The sequence below is a fragment of the Sarcophilus harrisii genome, chromosome 2 (genome assembly GCF_902635505.1).
Source record: "Sarcophilus harrisii chromosome 2, mSarHar1.11, whole genome shotgun sequence".
In the NCBI taxonomy this organism is placed as follows: domain Eukaryota; kingdom Metazoa; phylum Chordata; class Mammalia; order Dasyuromorphia; family Dasyuridae; genus Sarcophilus; species Sarcophilus harrisii.
Genome location: NC_045427.1, coordinates 349,514,354 through 349,535,277, shown reverse-complemented (window position 1 = coordinate 349,535,277; position 20,924 = coordinate 349,514,354). Strand labels below are relative to the sequence as shown.

The following is a 20,924-nucleotide window of genomic DNA, read 5'->3' as shown; positions in this document are numbered from 1 at the left end:
GGTAGGGAGGCATGGTAAAGAGAATAAAAGTAAAGACTTAGATTCTAAAAACATTTCCATGAATATGATAGAATGTTATTGTGATGTAAGAAATAATAAGATATGATTTCAACTACTTCTAGTATATAAATTATAAAGTTGAAAAGTACCTAGAAAACAGTTTATTGTAAGTTATTTTAAGTAACACAATAAATTGAAAGACATAAGATCTGTGCACTTGACCAGTCTTGTTTCCTGAAGACATATGATGAAACATATTTTTCCCACTAGAGAAGTGGTAGTTGTGCGAGTTGTAGAAAAGGAATGTATTTTGAACTTAGTCATTGTGTGAATTTGTTGTGCTTTGACTGCACATTGTTTCAATAGATTTTTTTCTTCTTTCAATTAAAAAGGGTCAAGTTAGTTGGTGAGGGAAGAGTGTTGCCAAAAAAGGAAGGCCATTGAAATATTTTTAAAAATGCACAGAAGGCCACAAAAGGAAACACAAAGAGGACAATTTTGAAAATAGAATTCATTATGTGCTTAAAAAAAAGTCATAATGATTTCATATAGAATCATCTTTTTGTGTTCTATGTATATAGAAATACTCTATTTTTGGTGAAAGTTCAAAATTTAAAAAAAAAGAAGGTAATTTTTTGATTAGTTTGAATAGAGTGGCTGTTGGGAGCCTGCTTATTAGAGGTTGAGGATGGCAAATGAGGAAATAGAAGTAAAGAATGTAGATGACTTGCTTTAGAAAAGAAATTTGCAAAGGAAAAGACAGATGTAACTTGAGGTGATGGCAGGGTTCATTGAAAGGTTGGTTTTTTTTTTTTTTTTTTTTTAATGTTGTATGTTTTTATTGGCAGCAGAAAAAGAACCAGTAGAAATGGAAAGAGAACTGAAATGTTGTGGGACCTGACTTGTTAAATTGGGATAAGGCATATTTGTGATCAATCAGATCAATTGTGGAAAGGTTTGAAAAAGTTGCTGACAGAAAAATAATCTTTGCATCAAGCTTTTGTGATTAAAGTGTCATTTCCAAGATACATAAGAAGAAACCAATGTAAACTTATAAAACAATAGCCATTTTGCTAATTGTTAAATGATCAGGACAAGCAGTTCTTAGGGAAAGAAATCCTAGTTATTTATAGCCATATGAAAAAAATTCTAAATCATTAAAATTAAGAGCTCTACAATTCTGAGTTTCCACCTCATGCCTGTCAATAGCAGTTGACAAAAAAGGGAAATGGCAAATATTGGAGGGTCTCTGGAAAAATGGCACATTTATATACAGTAGGTGGACTTGTGAATTGGTATAGCCATTTAGTAATGATGATTATGATAATAGTGATGATAATAGTAACTAGCATGTATGTATTGTTTTAAGATTTACAAAATATTTTACAAATATCTCATTTTATCTTTATAACAACCCTGGGAGGTAGGTCCTAATATACTCATTTTACAGATGAGAAAACTGAGGCAGACAAATTAAATGACTTGTCACACACCCATTAAATTTCTGAGACAGGATTTGAATAGCTCTTCTTGATTCTAGTTCTACCAACGTCATGAATGATTGTAGGAAAAGGGGAGGGAAGGATTAAAAAATAGAGGGAAAGTGTAGAGTTCAATTGGTTAGTTTTGTTTTGATGTAGTTCCTTTTTGGTATTTCTCTTGAGGTTTCTGAAGAAATATTGAGGAAATTACTATAATCAGTAGTCTAGTTCTGTTTGGGTCTTCACAAAATAAAAACTTGGAAGAAAATCTATATAGCACTTTGGATGATTTGAGGAGAAATTAAATAAATTGACATCTCTTATAGGTACTGACCTTCTCAATATAAAGATCTCACTTTTATGGAACTTAGTTAGGAGTTAGAATTTATGATATAATTCTTTTATCTGTTTTTAGCTTCATAAAAGAAAGTATTTTTAAAAATTAAATAAAAGCTCTGTTGTGTTTTTCCATGTTTTTTTTTTTTTTTTTTTTGACTTGACTCTCTCCATCCTTGAATCTCGTTAAAACCCTTCCTCATAAATATGATATTTAAAGCCAACTGACACAGTGACTGAGTATGCCTTACCATATACCATCATACTTCATATGTATGGCATGGCATTTTTATTTTTAAATAATTATTTTGTTAAACATAAATTTTGGTTGATAAGATTTGATAAAGACAGCTTCAAAGCTTGAATTGAAGAAATTTTAATTTTAGAATACATTCTTTTATCATGTTATTCTTTTTACCGTGTTTTGGTTAGTTTTAAAGGAATGAAACATTTGAAGTACTCGTCTTCAGTCAGATCAATTCTTTCATAGATTTCACCAGGATTCTGCTGCAAGTCACTATAATTTAGATATAGAAATTAAAACTAGCAGTTTGTCAAAAATTTTGTTTTTTCAAATTGTATATATCAGATGGCACTGTTGTATTTGACTTTATACTAAATACTAAAGAAAGGTCTCATTTGAGATTAGAAGTCTGTTTTGAATGAGCATTCTTTGACAGGATAAAAAATTTGAAAACATTTAGAAATTTTACAAAAGAAGAATTTTTAAAAAAGGACAGCAGTTATTAAGAACATTTTTTACTTTCATTTTTCTAGAAACAAAGTCTAGATTCATACATAATTTATCAGTGTCCAAATGACATATGCTTGTGAATGATGACCCTTTCTTAGCTAACACAATATTTGAGGGAAAAAATGGTTATGCAGCTATAATGATTGTAGGGAAAATTGAATCTATGCTGTCTTTTTATTATTCCTTCAGTTTTACTTGCTCTAATTTTAGAAGATTACATCACCTTAGTTGTCATGATGGCTTCTCTTAACTGCCTGCTTTGGCTTACTTTCTCTTTCTCCCTCATTACCTTTTGTCTATACCTCCCTAAGGATAAATCATATTTTTATACTACATCTGGGTCCTACTGATTCTTTTCACTGAGTTTTTCTATAGCAGTTTAGTGATCATTTAGCAGTCATGGGAACTAATGTATTAAAGTATATAGATTAGAGACTGGGAAAAACTAAGGGCAGCTTGTGGCCTTTTCTTAATAGGCTCAAGAAGTTTGGGGGAAAATTAACTTTTGGGCTACATGTTACAAAGGGCTACCACTCAGGATTCATTTAAATGTTTCTGGTTAATCAAGAATTGGAACCAGATCACAATAATACTCATAAAAGAGCATTGAACTAGGTTATGTGTAGGTGGTGCTACATCTTTTTACTGTTGCCTATTACAGTCATTGTTTGCTTGTTAACATTTCAAAAGGTTTTAAGTGACCTACTGGTATAAGTGAACAGTGCAGTTTTTCCAGATTTTTGTTTAAAACCTAAACTCTTAAAAACTAGAGGAAAAAACATCCTTTTATTTTTAGGAGTTTGGTTAGTAAATTCAGCATACAAAAACCCACAACAAACCCAAAACAACTTATACATTTTTATTTTATTTTTTATTTTCTCTTCCTACTTCATTTGCCACTTATTACCCATTAGTGTAGGGTGATACTGTTAGATTAAAAAATAAACCAAAACAGTATATGCATTTTTGAGACAGATATAAAAACCCACTTGCCTCTCTTATTGAACTGTTTTGTTGTTCAGTTGTGTCAGTTTCTTTTGTTACCCTATTAGGAGGTTTTCTTGGTTAAGATACTAATGTAATTTGCCGTTTTGTTCTCTAGTTCATTTTATAAAAAGGAAACTGACTTGTCAGGAGTCACACAATTGCTAAGTATCTGAGGCTGAATTTGAACTCAGATTTTCCTGACTCCAAGGTTGGGACTCTTATCCACTGAACCAGCTGGCTATCCAAGGAACTTGATGATACTAGCAAATATTCTCTCAAACAGTACCCTGCCCCCTTTGCCTGTCTTCAAATATATTTAGGAACAAGTAGTTTTTATACACAAATACATACTGAGTAATAGAATTATTATTATATATCTAATAATTGAGTCATCAATTATGATGATTTTATTAGAGACAGTGGGATGGAATCATGTGATCATTTACTCATGCTTGGAATACAAAGAAACAGGTAAAACATGCCTGCCTTCAAAATGCTTGTGATTTAGCTATGGAAAGCAATGTGTACATAAATACCTGTTTATACAAAACACAGATACAAGAAAGATAGTTTGAAAGGAAGACACTAGGAGCTATGGAGGGTGGAGTCAGGAAGGGCTTCTTGGGTAAGATTGTCTTTGACTTGATCCTTAAAGGAAATTCCACAAGGCAGAGATGAGGAGCAGGTTTACTGTAGGCATGGAAAACCAGTGTAAAGACCTGGAGATAATAAGGCGGCTAGTTTGGCCAGAGAATGTGAAATGGATTGGCAATGTGTAATACAGCTTGATGAGTTTTTAGTGCCATATTCACAATTTCTTATTTGATCTTCAAGAAACTGGGGAACCCTGGAAGTTTTGAGCAAGAATGTGGCATGGTCAAACTTGCACATTAGGAAATTCATTTTGGCAGCTGTATGAAGAATAGATTTAAGTAGGGAGAGATGAAGCAAGGAGGCCAATTTGGAGGATATAGCAATAGTCCAGTTGAGAAGTGATGAAGACTTGAACTAGGTTAGTGACTTTGTGACTGGAAAGAAGGGGAAAGATAAGAGATTTTTTGGAGACAGAAAAAGAGTTTACATCTTATTGAGTATGCGCAGTGAAAGGGAGTGGGAAATAAAATGCACCAACTGGGACCCTTTGGTTAAAGTAGAAAAGTCGAGAAGAGGAGTGAGTTTTGGGGGAAAATTATAAATTCTATTTTGGACATAAGTTCTGTTAGATTTGAAATGCCTGAAGAACATATATTTGGAAATGTATACATAGGTAGTTGATAATGTGGGATTGAAACTTGGCTAAATATATTAGAATTATCTGTATTTTAGTGGTATTTAAACCCATTTTAGATGATGACATCACCAAGAAAGAATATATATAGAGTAAATGGGGCCAAAAAGAGAGCCTTGGGAATATACTCACAATTAAAGGGTCTCACTTGGATAATGAGTCAGCAAAGGAGACCTAGAAGGAACTCAGTAGAACTAAGAGAGGGGAGCATCAGATGAGAGGATATAGGAGGAAGAGTGAATAGTAGTGTCATGCTACAGAGAAGTTAAGGATGAGAATTGAGGAAAAACCATTAAATTTAGTAATTAAAATATCTTTGATGACTTTACTAAGAAATACTTTTAACTGAGAATTACTCAGATTTGAAGTCAAATTGCAAAAAAAATTGAGGAGTGCATGAAAAAGCAGCCTTTTCTAGGAGTTTGGCAGAGAAATAAAGAAGAAAGAATACAATGACTAAAGGCCTTATTTGAGTATCAGAAGAATTTCTGAAGACTGAGAAGAGCTAGGGTGTGTTTGTAGACTTTAGGAAAGGATTTCTTAGTAGGAAAAAATTGCAGATTAGAGCAAAGAAAAGGGAACGTGTGCAGAGAATGAGGAGAGATGCGTTTGACTTTGCTTTTGTGTGATGAACATATCACTGAGGTTTTTTGAGCCCCATTTTACACATCTGTAAGATGAAGATTAAAATACCTGTAGTATCTATTGTGGAGATGAAATAAGATATGAAAAAGTGTTTTGTGAGCTTTAAAGTGTTATGTATCATTACTAATATTAAAATTTTTCAGTTAATACTTTTTTTTGGGGGGAATACTGTTAGTTTAATAACTAGTAATCATAAAGGTAACCTTGATATGCATTTCATTATTAGGTGTCTTCTGATTGATTATAAATAACTTAATCTCTCCAAGGCTCACTTCATCTGCAAAATGAGATTATATAAAATGACTCCTGAGGTTCCTTATTGCTTCAAATTTAGGATTCTCTATAATACTCAAATTGTCCTGTAATTGTATCTTCTTTGTGATTTTTCTCTAATGAAGCAGTTTTGAAATCTATCTATGTCTATCCACCCTGTGTAACTTTATCCATGGTGTCTGATTCTTAGCATATTCTCTTTCCATTCCTTCCATTCTGGTACCATTGTTGTAGAAATGGTAAAGGGCTATAAAAAATTATGGTCAGTTTTAAATTTTACTTTGTTTCATAGATTGTTGTGGCCAAAAAAAAAAAAATCATAAAAACGTGGTCAGCCTACTTGTGATAATTATCTAGACAGACTCAGTCTTTTAGTGGAGTTATATTTAAAGCCTTACTAGAATGAAATAATAACAAATTATGTTCAGTATAGTTTTGTGTTAAATGTTTTATAGTTCTTTCGATACTGACATCAATATCACATTTCTGTGATGTATTACTTCCATGGCAATATTCTTTTAGGAATATCAAGGTTCCATAACAACCTGTTTTCCAGTCATCTCCAATAAACAAGTTATTGTAAATACAATAGATGTTTAAGAAAATCCCTGATTATAAATTCTTTCATGACATATAGAAGTCTAAAAGCTTTATTTCTAGTTCATTGCCAGTATTTTAATTTCCCTTTTTAGAAACTATTTTTAGTTATTTAGTCTCTTTAAAATAAAAGCATATGTATTAGAAATATTAGCTTTAACAATAAGAGAAGAAAAAGGAATTAGACTAGATAATGAGGTAACCAGATTATCACTCCTTGCAGATAATATACGAGAATTCTAGAGAATCAACTAAAAAACTACTAGAAACAATTAAAACTCTGGCAAAGTTGCAGGATCCAAAATAAATTCACTTAAATGATCAGTGTTTTCTATATGTTACTAACAAAGTCCAGCAGCAAGAGATACAAGGAGAAATTCCATTTAAAATTACTGTAAATAATATAAAATATTTGGGAGTCTGTATGCCAAGAAAAAGTCAGGAACTATACAGTGAACTATAAAGTGTTACAAAACACTTTCTATACAAATGAAGTCAGATCTAGTTAATTGGAAAAAATACCAAGGGCTCATGAATAGGCTGAGCTAATACAATAAAAATGACAATTCTACCTAAATAAATTTACTTCTTCAGTGAATACCAGTCAAATTCCCAATAAATCATTTTACAAAGCTAGAAAAATAACAGTTCATCTGGAAGAACAAAAGGTCAAGAATTTCAAGGGAATTAATGAGAAAAAAATGCAAATGAAAGTAGCCTAACCTGTACCAGATCTAAAACTATATTATCAAGCAGTGGTCATCAAAGCCATGATGGTACTGGCTAAGAAATAGAGTATTGTTAATCAGTGGAATAGGTTAAGTTCACAAGACACAATACTCAGTGACTGTAGTAATCTAGTGTTTGATAAACCCAAAGACCTCAGCTTCTGGGATAAGAACTCACTATTTAACAAACTTCTGGGAAAATTGGAAACTAGTATGGCAGAAACTAGGCCCATTTAGCACCCTATATCCAAACCTAACACCCTATACCAAGATAAGGTCAAAATGGGTTCATGATTTAGACGTAAAAAGTGATACTATAAGCAAATTAGAAGAACAAAGGATATCTACCTCTCAGATCTGTAGAGATGGAAGGAATTTGTGGCCAAAGAAGAATTGGAGTAAATCATGGAAAGCAAAATGGAGAGTTGATTATATTAAGTTAAAAAGGTGTTGTGCAAACAAAACCATGGCAGATAAGATTAGAAGGGAAGCAGTAAATTGGAAAAAAGAATATTTTACATCCAAGGGTACTGATAAAGGCCTCATCTCTAAAATATATAGAGAATTGATTCAAATTTATAAGAATACGAGTCATTCTCCAATTGATAAATGGTCAAAAGATACGAACAGATAATTTTCAGATGAGGAAATTAAAACTATTTCCAGATGAAAAAATGTACCTAGCTGTACCTGATCAAAAACTATATTGTAAAGCAGTGGTCACCAAAACCATTTGGTATTGGCTAAGAAAAAGATTAGTTGATAAGTGGAATAGGTTAGATTCATAGGACAAAATAGTCGATAACTATAGCAATTTAGTGTTTGACAAACCCAAAGACCCCAACTTTTGGGGTAAGAATTCACTATTTGACAAAAACTGCTGGGAAAATTGGAAATTAGTGTGGCAGAAACTAGGCATTGACCCACCCTTAACACAGTACACCAAGATAAGATCAAAATGGGTTCATGATCTAGGTATAAAGAATAAAATTTTAAATAAATTAGAAGAACATAGGATAGTTTACCTCTCAGACTTATGGAGGAGGAAGGAATTTGTGACCAAAGAAGAACTAGAGATCATTATTGATCACAAAATAGAAAATTTTGATTATATCATGTTAAAAAGCTTTTGTACAAACAAAACTAATGCAGACAGGATTAGAAGGGGAACAATAAACTGGGAAAACATCTTTACAGTTAAAGGTTCTGATAAAGGCCTCATTTCCAAAATATATAGAGAATTGACTCAAATTTATAAGATATCAAGCCATTGTCCAATTGATAAATGGTCAGACAATTTTCAGATGATGAAATTGAAACTGTTTCTACCCATATGAAAAGGTGTTGCAAATCATTATTGATCAGAGAAATGCAAATTCTGAGATACCATTACACACCTGTCAGATTGTCTAATGTTACAAGAAAAGATAATGGTGAATGTTGGAGGGATTTGGGAAAACTGAGACTCATACATTGTTGGTGGAGTTGTGAACAGATCCAACCATTCTGAAGAGCAATTTGGAACTATACCCAAAAAGGCTACACAATTCTGCATATCCTTTGATCTAGCAGTGTTTCTACTGGGCTTATCTTCCAAAAAGATCATAAATGAGGGAAAGGGACCAAAAATGTTTGCTGCTACAAACATTTTTTGTTTTGTAGTGGGAAGAAATTGGAAACTGAGTGGATGACCATCAGTTGGAGAATGGCTGAATAAGTTATGAAATATGAATGTCATAGAATACTATTGTTCTATAAGAAACGACCAACAGGATGATTTCAGAGAGGCCTGGAGAGACTTACATGAACTGATGATAAGTGGAATGCGCAGAACCAGGAGATCATTTTACACAGCAACAGCAAGATTATATGATGATCATTTCTGATGGTCACGGTTCTCTTCAACAACGAGATGATTCAGGCCAATTCCAGATCACAACATAGCATTTTCACTCTTTTTGTTGTTGTTTGCTTCCATTTTGTTTTCTTTCTCATTTTTCCCCTTTTTGATCTGATTTTTCTTGTGCAGCATGATAATTGTGGAAATATGTAAAGAATAATTGCACATATTTAACATATATTGAATTGTTCGCCATCTAGGGGAAAGAATGGGGAAAAGGGAAGGAGAAAAAATTTGGAACACAAAGCTTTGCAAGGGTGAATGTTGAAAATTATCTATGTATATGTTTTGAAAATAAAAAGCTTTAGTTAAAAAAGGGAAAAAACCCCATATATATATATATCTTTAAAAGCAAAATAAACAGGCCACTACATGGAAATTTGGATTCAAATGGTTGAATGCCCATTAAAGAACTTGCCATTCATTGTTCAAAAATCCAGTTTAGGTGCTTTCTGTAAAATTTCTGGTCTGTTGGAGGCTGTAAGCAGAACATGGGATTAATGGTGGTTGTTATTGTTTTTTTTTTTTTGGCAGAAAATTCACAGGCTATAATGAAATGCCTTAATTATAGGTATTAATTGTAATCTGGAGAAAGAAAAAAAAATCTTGGGTTTGGGAAGAGTGCTCATATGCTCAAGTTGATTTAGATGTAAAAATCTTCTATTTTGATGACTCGACATAGCCTGTTACTGGCCTGTTATTTCATTAATCCTGAGAACCAAATTTCATGTAACCTGGACCACTGCATCAAGATGGAAAGTCTCAAAGGATGTGTGTGTGTGTGTGTGTGTGTGTGTGTGTGTGTGTGTAAGAGACAGAGAGAGAGACTGAGTACATGTGTGCGCTACTTTTCACCTTGTATTTAAAGTCCAACATCTTCAGCCTCGCTTTTTTGCCCCTTGCATACCTTAATGACATATCTGACTTGTTAGGTCTGAAGATCTTGAAATCATCATGATGACAAAAATTCTAATTAGAGTAAGCCATCTGTTCATGGAACAGCATATAGGCAAATTCCTGTCAATAAATAAACATGTATTTGTAAAAATGCATCTAGTTGATGTGCTTAACTACTGTGCAGTTGGGTCAGTACTACACATAGGAGCAGGCCATATATGAGGAACCCCAAAGCCAAAGGCTCTACTGTAGAAATCTCACATTCTATTCCTCTTGGGCAACTCTTGGAATTCCTGACTCCTAAAGGTAAAAACAGCAGCTATAGTGTAATGTTTTGGCTAATATTCAGTGGGAAGTAGGAAGGTAAAATAGAGGGGAAGGGTAAAACAGGGAGGCTAATGTTCTGTGGGTTTTTCAGCTTGAGTTCCATTGTACTCTTAGGAGTAGAGTCTGAGAATTAATTCTGTTTTCTCTGTTATTTATTTGGCAAAGCAATTGCGGTTAAGGGATTTGCCCCAGGGTCACAAAGCCAAGTGTCAAAACTGAGGCTTCATTTGAACTCAGACTGATTCTCTAACCACTGTACTACCTAGCTAGCTTCCCCTTCTCTATAATTATTGAAGACATAGCTATCTTCCTAATCACCAAGGCTTAGAACCTAGGGGTAAAATTCCTCACCATCAAATCTTATTCATTCTGATATGTTTCCTTCTCTCTTTTGACACTGCAACTATCTTGGTGAAGTAAGCCTTTATCACCTTACCTGGTTTATTGTAATAGCACGCTGATTATTTCTGGTGCCACAAGCCTCATCATATCTCTCACACTCCTCTCCCCTAATTCAATAAACTCCATTAATTCTCTGTTGTATCCACGATTAAATGTCAAATCACCTGATCTTTCATAATCTGGTTTCTAGTTTTAATGTTCCAGTCCACTTATGCCTTACTCCTTTCCAAATGTTTTAAAATTCAGGGACCCTTACTTTTTCTTTCCCTCAAAAGACATACCATTTTCACTGACTTTTTCCATACTTGTAATTTTCTCATTCCTCAATTCTGCCTTTTGGCTTTCAAGTCTCCAAGAATATGCTACCTTTTAAACAAAAAAATTTCTAAGCCATTCTTCTCATTCTCCTTAATATTAGTGCTTTTCTTTTGAGATTTTCTTCAATTTATCTGTTACATATCTTTTTTTTTAAAACATAGCTGTTTTGGCATTGTTTTCCCCCTTGGATTGTGGACTTGGTAAGGACTGTCTTTTCATCATCTTTATACACTCAGGTCTTATCCCTGTAGTGCTTAATAAATGCTTGTTGAATTGATAACTTCTGAGAAGGTCCCTGGTGACTTGGAGATAGAGGTAGAAAGTTCAACCCTGCTCATTGATACTGAAATGGAAAAAAAAATTTTTTTTTTTGTTAAAGCTTTTTGTTTTCAAAACATGTGCATAAGTAATTTTCAGCATTCATCATTGTAAAACCTTGTGTTATAATCCCGGCCCCCATTTCTCCTACCCTCTCCTTAAAAGGCAAGTAATTCAATATGTTAAACATGTGCAGTTCTTCTATACATATTCCCACGATTATCATGCTGCACAAGAAAAATCAGATCAAAAAGGGAAAAATGAAAAAAAAAAAAAAAAAAGAAAATGCAATTTGATAAAATCCAACACCCATTCCTATTTAAAACACAAGAGAGTATAGGAATAAATAGTTTTCCCTAAAATAGTCAGTAGCATCTATTTAAAACCATCATGGTAATAATGGTGATAAACTAGAACCATTCCCAGTAAAATCAGGAGTGAAACAAGGTTGTCCACTATCACCATTACTATTCAGTATTGTGTTAGAAATCCTAACTTCAGTAATAAGAGATGAAAAAGAGATTAAAGGAATTAAAAGTAGGTAATGAGGAAACCAAATTATCACTCTTTGCAGATGATATGATGATATACTTAGATAACCCCAGAGATTCTGTTAAAAAGGGATTAGAAATAATCCACGTTAGCAAAGTTGCAGGATACAAAATAAATCCACATAAATGATCAGCATTTTTATACATCATTAACAAAATCCAATAGAAAGAAATGCAAAGAGAAATTCCATTTAAAATAACTTGATAGTATAAAATATTTAGGAATCTATTTGCCAAAGGAAAGTCAGGAACTATATGAGCAAAACTACAAAACACTTTCCACACACATAAAGTTAGATCTAAACAAGTGGAAAAATATCCTGTGCTCTTGGATAGGCCGAGTGAATATAATAAAGATGACAATACTACCTAGACAAAAATTGCTGGGAAAATTGGAAATTAGTATGGTAGAAACTAGGCATTGACCCACACTTACCACCATACACCAAGATGAGATCAAAATGGGTTCATGATCTAGGCATAAAGAATAAAATTTTAAATAAATTAGAAGAACATAGGATAGTTCACCTCTCAGATCTGTGGAGGAGGAAGGAATTTGATCAAAGAAGAACTAGAGATCATTATTGATCACAAAATAATTTTGTGATTTTGATTATATCAAGTTAAAAAGCTTTTGTACAAACAAAACTAATGCAGACAAGATTAGAAGGGGAGCAATAAACTGGGAAAACATCTTTACAGTTAAAGGTTCTGATAAAGGCCTCATTTCTAAAATATATAGAGAATTGACTTAAATTTATAAGATATCAAGCCATTGTCCAGTTGATAAATGGTCAAAGGATATGAACAGACAATTTTCAGATGATGAAATTGAAACGGTTTCTACCCATATGAAAAGGTGTTGCAAATCATTATTTATCAGAGAAATGCAAATTCTGAGATGCTACTACACACCTGTCAGATTGTCTAAGATGACAGGAAAAGATAATGATGAATGTTGGAGGGGACGTGAGGAAACTGTGACATTAATGCATTGTTGGTGGAACTGTGAATAGATCTAACCATTCTGGAGAACAATTTGGAACTAGACTCAAAAATTATCAAACTATGCATACCCTTTGATCTAGCAGTGTTACTACTGGGCTTATATCTTTAAAAGATATTGAAGAAGGGAAAGGGATATGTATGTGCAAAAATGTTTGTGGCAGCCCTTTTTGTAGTGGCTAGAAATTGGCAATTGACTGGATGCCCATCGATTGGAGAATGGCTGAGCAAATTGTGATATATGAATGTTATGGAACATTATTGTTCTGTAAGAAATGACCAGCAGCATGAATAGAGGGAGGCTTGGAAACACTTACATGAACTGATGCTGAGTGAAATGAGCAGAACCATCAGATCATTATACACTTCAACAATAATACTATTATGAGGATAATTTTGATGGAAGTGGTTCTCTTCAACAGTGAGATGAACGAAATCAATTTCAATTGATCAGTAATGAACAGAACCAGCTACACCCAGTGAAAGAAAACTGGGAAATGAATGTGGATCACAATGTAGCATTTACACTCTTTCTGTTATTGTTTGCTTGCATTTTTGTTTTTTCCCCCAGGTTATTTTTACCTGCTTTCTAAATCCGATTTTTCTTGTGTAACAAGACAACTATATAAATATATATACATATGTTGTATTTAACATATACTTTAACATATTTAACATCTATGGGACTACCTGCCATCTAGGGGAGAGGGTGGAGAGAAGGAAGGGAAAAGTTGGAACAGAAGTTTTTGCGAGAGTCAGTGTTGAAAAATTACCCATGCATATGTTTTGTCAATAAAAAGCTATAATTAAAAAAGAAATAAAGTGAACAAAAAAATAAAAAGAAAAAAGAAAATGCAAGTAAACAACAAAAAAAGTGAAAATACTATGTTGTGATCCACACTCAATTTCCACAGTTCTCTCTCTGAGTGCAGATGGCTTTCTCTGTCACAAGATCAGTAATTCAGGAACTAGCCTGAATTACCTCAGTGTTGAAAATAGCCACAGCCATGAGAATTGATTATTATATAATTTTGTTGCTGTGAACAATGTTTTTCTGATTACATTCACTTTACTAAGCATCAGTTCATGTAAGTCTCCTTGCTGATCATTTCTTATAAAACAATAATATTCCATTACATATATATCTCATAGCTTACTCAGCCATTCTCCAACTGATGGCATCCTCTTCAAATGATGGCATCTACTCCATTGGGAAAAAAATATTGTAGACATGCAAAATATTTCAAATTTAAAAAAAAAGTTTTAAGTTTTATTTGTTTTCACTTTGAAATTTGAACATATTTTCATGCTGTTTTCAAGTGTGCATTTTTTTTTGTTATGTCCTTTACTTTATTGTAATTGTTATTTGCTATTTCCATTGATCCTTTGGGGATCATTTATTAGTTGTACAAATAACTATTAATATTTCAGATGCCCAATATTGTCACATATATTAATTTCTTAATAAAAATGCTATTCTTTGGTGGAAATACACAGGACTTGAAATTCAGTAGATGTGGGTAAGATTGATCTCTGCCACCAGCTTATATAACTTTCATCATGTTCCTATCTCTAGTGCTCAGTTTCCTATTTTGTCAATTTACCCCTGTAAAATAAGTGGTTTGAAGGAAATATGTGAGGTTTCTTCTAGACTTAATAGTATATGGCCCTATGATTTAAGGCTTATTAAAAACATGTATTTATTTATTTATGCTGTGTCTACAATTTTAATATGAAAATTATTCCAGAGAAGGAAGAAAATTTTCTTAAGGTGGCTAGACAATATACATGTTTCCCAAATAATACAGAGCACAGCAAATCTTTTTTCTTTCCCCCATTCTTTGTTCTCTTTCCCTTTTCTTCTGATATTTTCTAGAAAAATAAAAAAATTAGATATAGGAAAGGTACTTATTTATTTTCTTTAGAAGATTAATCCTTCATCCTCTTTCCAAACTGTTAGGTTAAGCAACTGTTTGATGAAGGTACCTGTGGAATGTAGTGTGAAAAGGAGGTTGGTGGACACATATCCTAGTACATAGAATTAGCTTACTTTGTTTCTGTTAGCAGCTGTGTTAGCCTGGAAGATTGTGGGCGTTGGTCTGCCATGAAATGGCTGTTACTGTGAGCTGATTGGTAGAAAAGAGGAATAGATGATGTCATCTTCACTTACAGGCAAAGCTAGAAGGAAATAGATTCTCTTCTTTTCTTCCTTCCTCCCAAATATTGAGGTTTTGTCTATAGTAATTATAAAATACACACACATGCACGTGGTTGTGGTTTGAGTCCTTTGTGCATTAAAGTAGCTTTTGAAATATTATAAGATGAACATCTCACTAGCTGAGCTATAAGGTTCTTATGTAAGTGTATAGTCAGCACATATATAACTAAGAGAGAAGCTTCTTTTAGTCTTTTACTTTCATTTTTGGGTTAACCTTAGATTTGTCTGATATTTGTAAGACTGAAATGAAATATGACTACTTTTTTTGAGTCTTTAATAAAATCAGGAAGCTTTATTTCGTCCACTAAGATTACTGACCACTGTCACCTAATATATTTTTCTTTAATTCAAGGAAATAATTCAGGTAAAAAAATTACATTTATTAGATTTTCTTTTCAGGACACTTGAAATCATTTTTAGTTTATAACTTGCTTGAAACTAGAACTGAACTACTTATAATTAGAAGCTAGATTGTATTTATTTGCTCTTGTGAGATTACATTAGTCTTAATGACAGTTTTGTCTGTTCAGGTCTACATCTCAGTATTTTTAAAAAGTAAGTAATTCTTCAGTATCGTGAAATCTCAGATTCAGATCTCATATTTTTAGTAGCTTATTTCTTTGTTACTTGAGACTAATAGTTAAAATTTTCCTAAGCTTAAGTCTGGATAGTTACACCCTTATTTAGATCAACAATACCTCACTCACCAGAGGTATTAGGAAAGCTCACTCTTTGGGTAACTGATAATTATCATCAGAGATGTTTTTTTTTTGTTGGGGATGGTTCTTTTAACCCAATAATCCTAGTCTTTAAGGTTCTGTTTTATAGCCCTTCCCTCCTCAAGTTGCTCCCTACCTCCGAAACAAATTTTTGCTATATAGAAGTAAATTGTAGATTATTTTTATATTATCATTATTCCAATAATTTTGTTGCTTTAGAGGTTTATTTCTTGCTATTAATGTATATTTTTGCCCCTGGAAAATACATTTTGTTTTGGCTACTGAGAGGAGATACTACTACTTAAGTGCATAAGTATGAGATTGAAGTAGTTGGAATAGTGAATATCCATCACGTGTTGTAGAAGTAATGATGACAACTAGAAGAATTATCTAGTAAAGTGTAGGGGGAGGTAGTAATAATGATGTTGGCAGGGTAGAATTAAGGGATTTTCCATATATCTTATAAAATAAAGACATTTTGAGAAGACATTTCCATTTTGTCAGAACACATATGTGTTCAGACATTAGATTTCTTTTTTTTTTTTTTTTTTTTTTTTTTTTTTTTTTTTTTTTTGGTGTTTATAGCTAAATTTTTTCTAAGAACAAAGCCCTTTTTTTTCTTTCAAGTAGCTTAAAGGCTATTTCTTTAGAGGAACTATACATGGCCCCAGCTAAATTATTGTACTACTGAATCTTCTTGGTTTTAATTTTTGCAAGATCACATTTTCTTCCTACTTGTAAGTTAAATTACCCCTACTTAGCTAGCTGTTACTGCATAATGATATCTGGATTTTTTTTTCATTGTAGATGACTTAGACTCGGATTCCACTTTTAAAATTCATCCTTTCCATACATTAAAGTCTTCTTGAAGATTATTCTTATTCTCTTCTGAATATTTATTTCTTAAGTAGCTATGAAGCAGAAGCTCCGGAAATGAGTGTTACAAAGACAAACATGACAGCTGGGTGAGAGCAAGGCTGTCTCAGATGCTTAGAAAGCAAGACTGAATTGCTGCAGCTCATTCTCTTTTCCCTTGGGATTACGGAAGTGTGTTAAATTTGAATACTAGGATTAGAAAGCACTATTCCCCAATGTACCCAGTTGTGGATTCATTATGAATTAAAGCGAATAAAAATTATAAAAGAATAAAGGTTATGCATTGTGAGCAATATATTTCATCCTGCAGGTTAGATCACACAAATGAGAAATCTTTGAAGAAAATAAATAGCATACTGATTTATTTCATGAAAGGGAGGGGCATATGTATGTGTATGTTAGGGTGGAGGTTTCAGTAAAATTGCCCTGTGTGCTACATCTGCAGATACAGTAGCCAATTGATCTAATGCAGTTTCTGAAGGCTTTCTATACAGGTGATGTCATCCTTTTAGCTCCATTCCCCTCCCACTTTCTTTCCTCCTTATTAGATATTTCATCTTACTGCGGAGCATAGAATCGATAGGAGCTTCTCCACAGGGAGCCTCTGGAAAGCAGACACAGATAGCAGGAATTAAGGCACTAACATTCAGTCTTGCTGTGGCAGAAGATGTAATATTTGTATTGCATTATATAAATGTTTTAATTGAAAAAACGGATCTTAGATTAACCATATATCTAGTTGGTACTTTAGGATTGGAAATAGCACTGCGGAGTTGTAAATCGTGCATCGAAAAAGAGAAAAGAAAAAGAATTTGGATTACAAAGATTCAGAAGCAACACAGAATAAACCTGTTAGAGTATTTCATTAGTTGGATTTTTCTTCCTTTTTTGGTTGGTAAGAAAAAAAAAGAAATTAAAGGATATGGAGTTTTGGTTTGATTAAGATGCAGAAGAATCATTGTAATATTTGATTTATGCAATGAAATAGGTAGAAGGAAAGGAAGCATGAAGATATTCTCTTGTTACTGATGCTACATTTTTGGGAACAAATGCTGGAAAGTATCAGAGGCTCAGGTTTGGTCTATGTTGTATTACTTGTTTAATTTGATCCAGAATTAACTGTTGGTGTTACTACTGTGTAGGTATGTGCTAAGTGACTGAAGAAGCATGTGGCAATCTGAATGCTCAGAGCCTGAAGCACAAAAACATCTTGATTTACATTTGTATGCTTGTTAAAAGGAACATTTTCATAGGAATTGAGGCAATTGGTTTAGTTCTAGGCTCAAAGGTACTGAAATCCAGTTAAGCCAAGTAATTTTTGGAATTCACTGTGGAAAAGAATCCTAAGAAGTTTTCTTTCTACATTGCTACATTGGTTTATGATTTGTGAAGAGAAAACAGAAGGGATTTTTTGCCAGTATTTTTTTCCCTGTGCCTTCGGGGTTTGTTTTTTTTTTTTGTTTTGTTTTTTGAAAGGAAACTTTATTTTCCAGTCCAGGAAATGGCTTTTCTTGTTCGCTGTTATGCCAATTGTCTTCAGCCCTGGGCCTCCAAAGTAAGTGATTATCATTATTTTCCTTGAGCTGGATGAACCATAGTAATATTTTTGTTTCGTAAACCTAAGCATGAGCAATATGTAGGTTTATATTGTGAATGAGCTCTTAATATTTCTGATAGCATTTACATGAGTTTTAAACTTTTAGAATATAGAACCTCACTCCTCTTATTATTCAAATAAATACCTTAATTGTCTTTTATTCAGAATATTAAAAAAAACCACAAACCCTATAAACTTTCGGCTGAGCTTAAGCCAAAATTTAGAAAATAACTGCTTAATAATGTGTTAAGCTTAAATACACTGAATCCAAGGTTTATATTGTAGAAACCAGATATTATCAAAATAAGGTATTCATATAATGGTTGCTTATTGCTTTAGTTTTTATTTGGATAAATGATGTTCTCCTACCAGCTTATCAAGATCTTTTTTAGTGAAACTATCATATTTCTGATTTCACTTTGACTTGGCAGAATTGAAATTAACTTGCATGTAGAACTCATAAATTCAACATTTTTAGTTGTGATAAAATTATGAATATGTATTTTCAAATAAATCATAATTTAGTTGTGCTCTTTCTTTGAAGTAGAAATGATTGTTGGTAATCAAATATTCTGAGCAATATGATCTTTATGTAATAAAAAATTCTGCAATAATATTCCTAAATATTATTCACTTAGTATTATGGACCCCTTTAGTATTCTGACATTGGACTTCTCTTTATACACAAGTTGTTTATATGGCTGCTTACAGCTTATTAAAAATCCTCTTACTTTCTAAAGAAAAGTTTAACTGTTCTTCAGAAAGTTATATCAGTGGATCCAACTAAAATACTTTTATTTAGTGTGGATTTTTCTGTATGGGTATGTTTTGAACAAGATATTAGATACAATGGTAGTGATTGCCACACCTTCTACTTTTTAAATTTTTATTTATTTGGAATAATATGCTGTGTTTTCTGATTCCTGCTGTCAAAAAGCAGACTCATATGATTTAACAAATTCTTCTTTTATTATACCATTGCATAAAGATAAGCTTTCCATGTAAATGTCTTTAACTTAGTTAAGAACAATGGAAACACTTTCTGGGATGATCTAAAAGCTATGCTTTTGCTGAATAAAAACTATCAAGATTTGAACCCATGTTTCCATTGTTAAGTAATAAATGTTCTTTTGAGCATTATTCAGTGAGAAGCATTTTATCACTAAATTAAAGGTACAGAGCTTTCTCTTGGATTTGAGCCTTTTGCTCAAGATAAAACATGGAAATTATTCTGGAGTTACTCAATGGGAGACTGAAAATAAGAAAAAGTATCATCTGATTGAAAAAAAGGGAAAATTTGATGATATTCATTGGATGTTTCAGGTTTTTTTTTTTTTTTTTTTTTAAGATATTTATACAATTGTCATAATGCTTTTTTATTTACATAATTGTAGTACTCTATTAATCTAATTATTTTTTGTTAGGTGATCTGAAGTATCTTTTTCTTTTCTGCCACTTTGCCACTAATTACATATAGGACCAAAGGCCATTTTATATTTTTCTTTGTTTAATGGCTTTCCATGACCAAAGAATTCATAAGTGGTTAGTTTAGAGGGGATGAGTTTATCCTATTACTGGGGCTATATTTGAAGTTTTTTTCAATTTGGTAATACTTGCCAGATTTTTCTATCTCTTATAGCCATTGATAACTTGTGATTATCTCCCCTCCACAAAGAGACAATGGAGTAGGACTTTGTGAAGTCCTTTAATTTTAACTGATAGTACTCTAAATGCCAAGAGTATGTCAAGTGGCCAGTTATTAGATGTGGATTACTAGAGAAACTGAAGCATATTTTATATTCTTAGTTGTAAATGAAGTCAGAAAAAAGAAGTTTGCTAACTAGAAGGATGACTCAGAGGTACTCTTTGAAGAAGTAAAGAAGTTGACAGAGTTGATTTTGTCATGTGCCCAAACCAATAGAAAACTTTTTTTTTTCATGGAGTATTTGGTCATTTCATATTGTAATTCAAAATATTTATTTGTTTAAAAGATTGTCATGAAAATAATTTCAGCATATGTACCAGCTTTGGTTACAAAGGATAGAAGAAATAGAGAAATTCTGTGACAAATTAGATAAGACATTTCAATTAAATCAACATTTTGCCTCATTGCAATCAGAGATTTAAGTGTGCAACTGGGCAAAGGTTAATATTGTGAAAGATAGTTGGGGAAAATAGTTAAAGAAGAAGGAATGAGAGAAATAGTGCTTAGACATAAAAATCTAACTTCTTTCTATATCATGAACACTTTCTTTTGGAAAAAGAATGGTAGTGCTAGACATGGAAAATATCAAATAACATGACAAAAAATGAATTAGGTTTGTATTTTAAGAGACAAGGAAAGCTTCATTAGTGCTGTGGAAATTATCCTTAAATAAATTGTACATATTTAGACCTGACTCTTGTCAGAGCAAAGATCAGATTACAAAAAAAACAAGGAGAAAAAGTAATGGGAAAAACATTTTGTCATTCATTTGAGACAACTAATTTCAGAGACGTTTATATAATTGATTCTGAAAATGAGAAACTGATAACTGATTTTCGTGTTATATAAATGTAGCTGTTATAAATTAATTGCCACAGTGAGAAAATAAAAAGAATTCAAAAAAGTGTCCAAGTCACCAAAAGTTTGACTTAGATGCCAAGTGGAGACAGATGGTGGTCAAAGGCAACATCAGGTCAGAGTATAAATTAGTTGGAATGTAAA

At 32.5% G+C, this 20,924-nt stretch overlaps 1 protein-coding gene across 22 annotated transcripts in view; it reads left to right on the top strand.

Annotated features, from left to right (window-relative positions):
• The window catches only part of RAPGEF6 (Rap guanine nucleotide exchange factor 6), a 242,046-nt gene that overhangs the window by 86,680 nt on the left and 134,442 nt on the right, over positions 1 to 20,924 (top strand). For 2 of the 22 annotated variants that reach the window (XM_031953083.1, XM_031953081.1), the window contains exon 1: positions 18,122 to 18,175. The exons of 19 other annotated variants lie outside the window; for them this stretch is intronic. In XM_031953083.1, the coding sequence (XP_031808943.1) occupies positions 18,122 to 18,175 (54 nt within the window). Of the gene's footprint in view, positions 1 to 16,359; positions 18,176 to 20,924 lie in introns of those variants that run through there. One more of the 22 variants, XM_031953079.1, reaches the window with a different exon arrangement.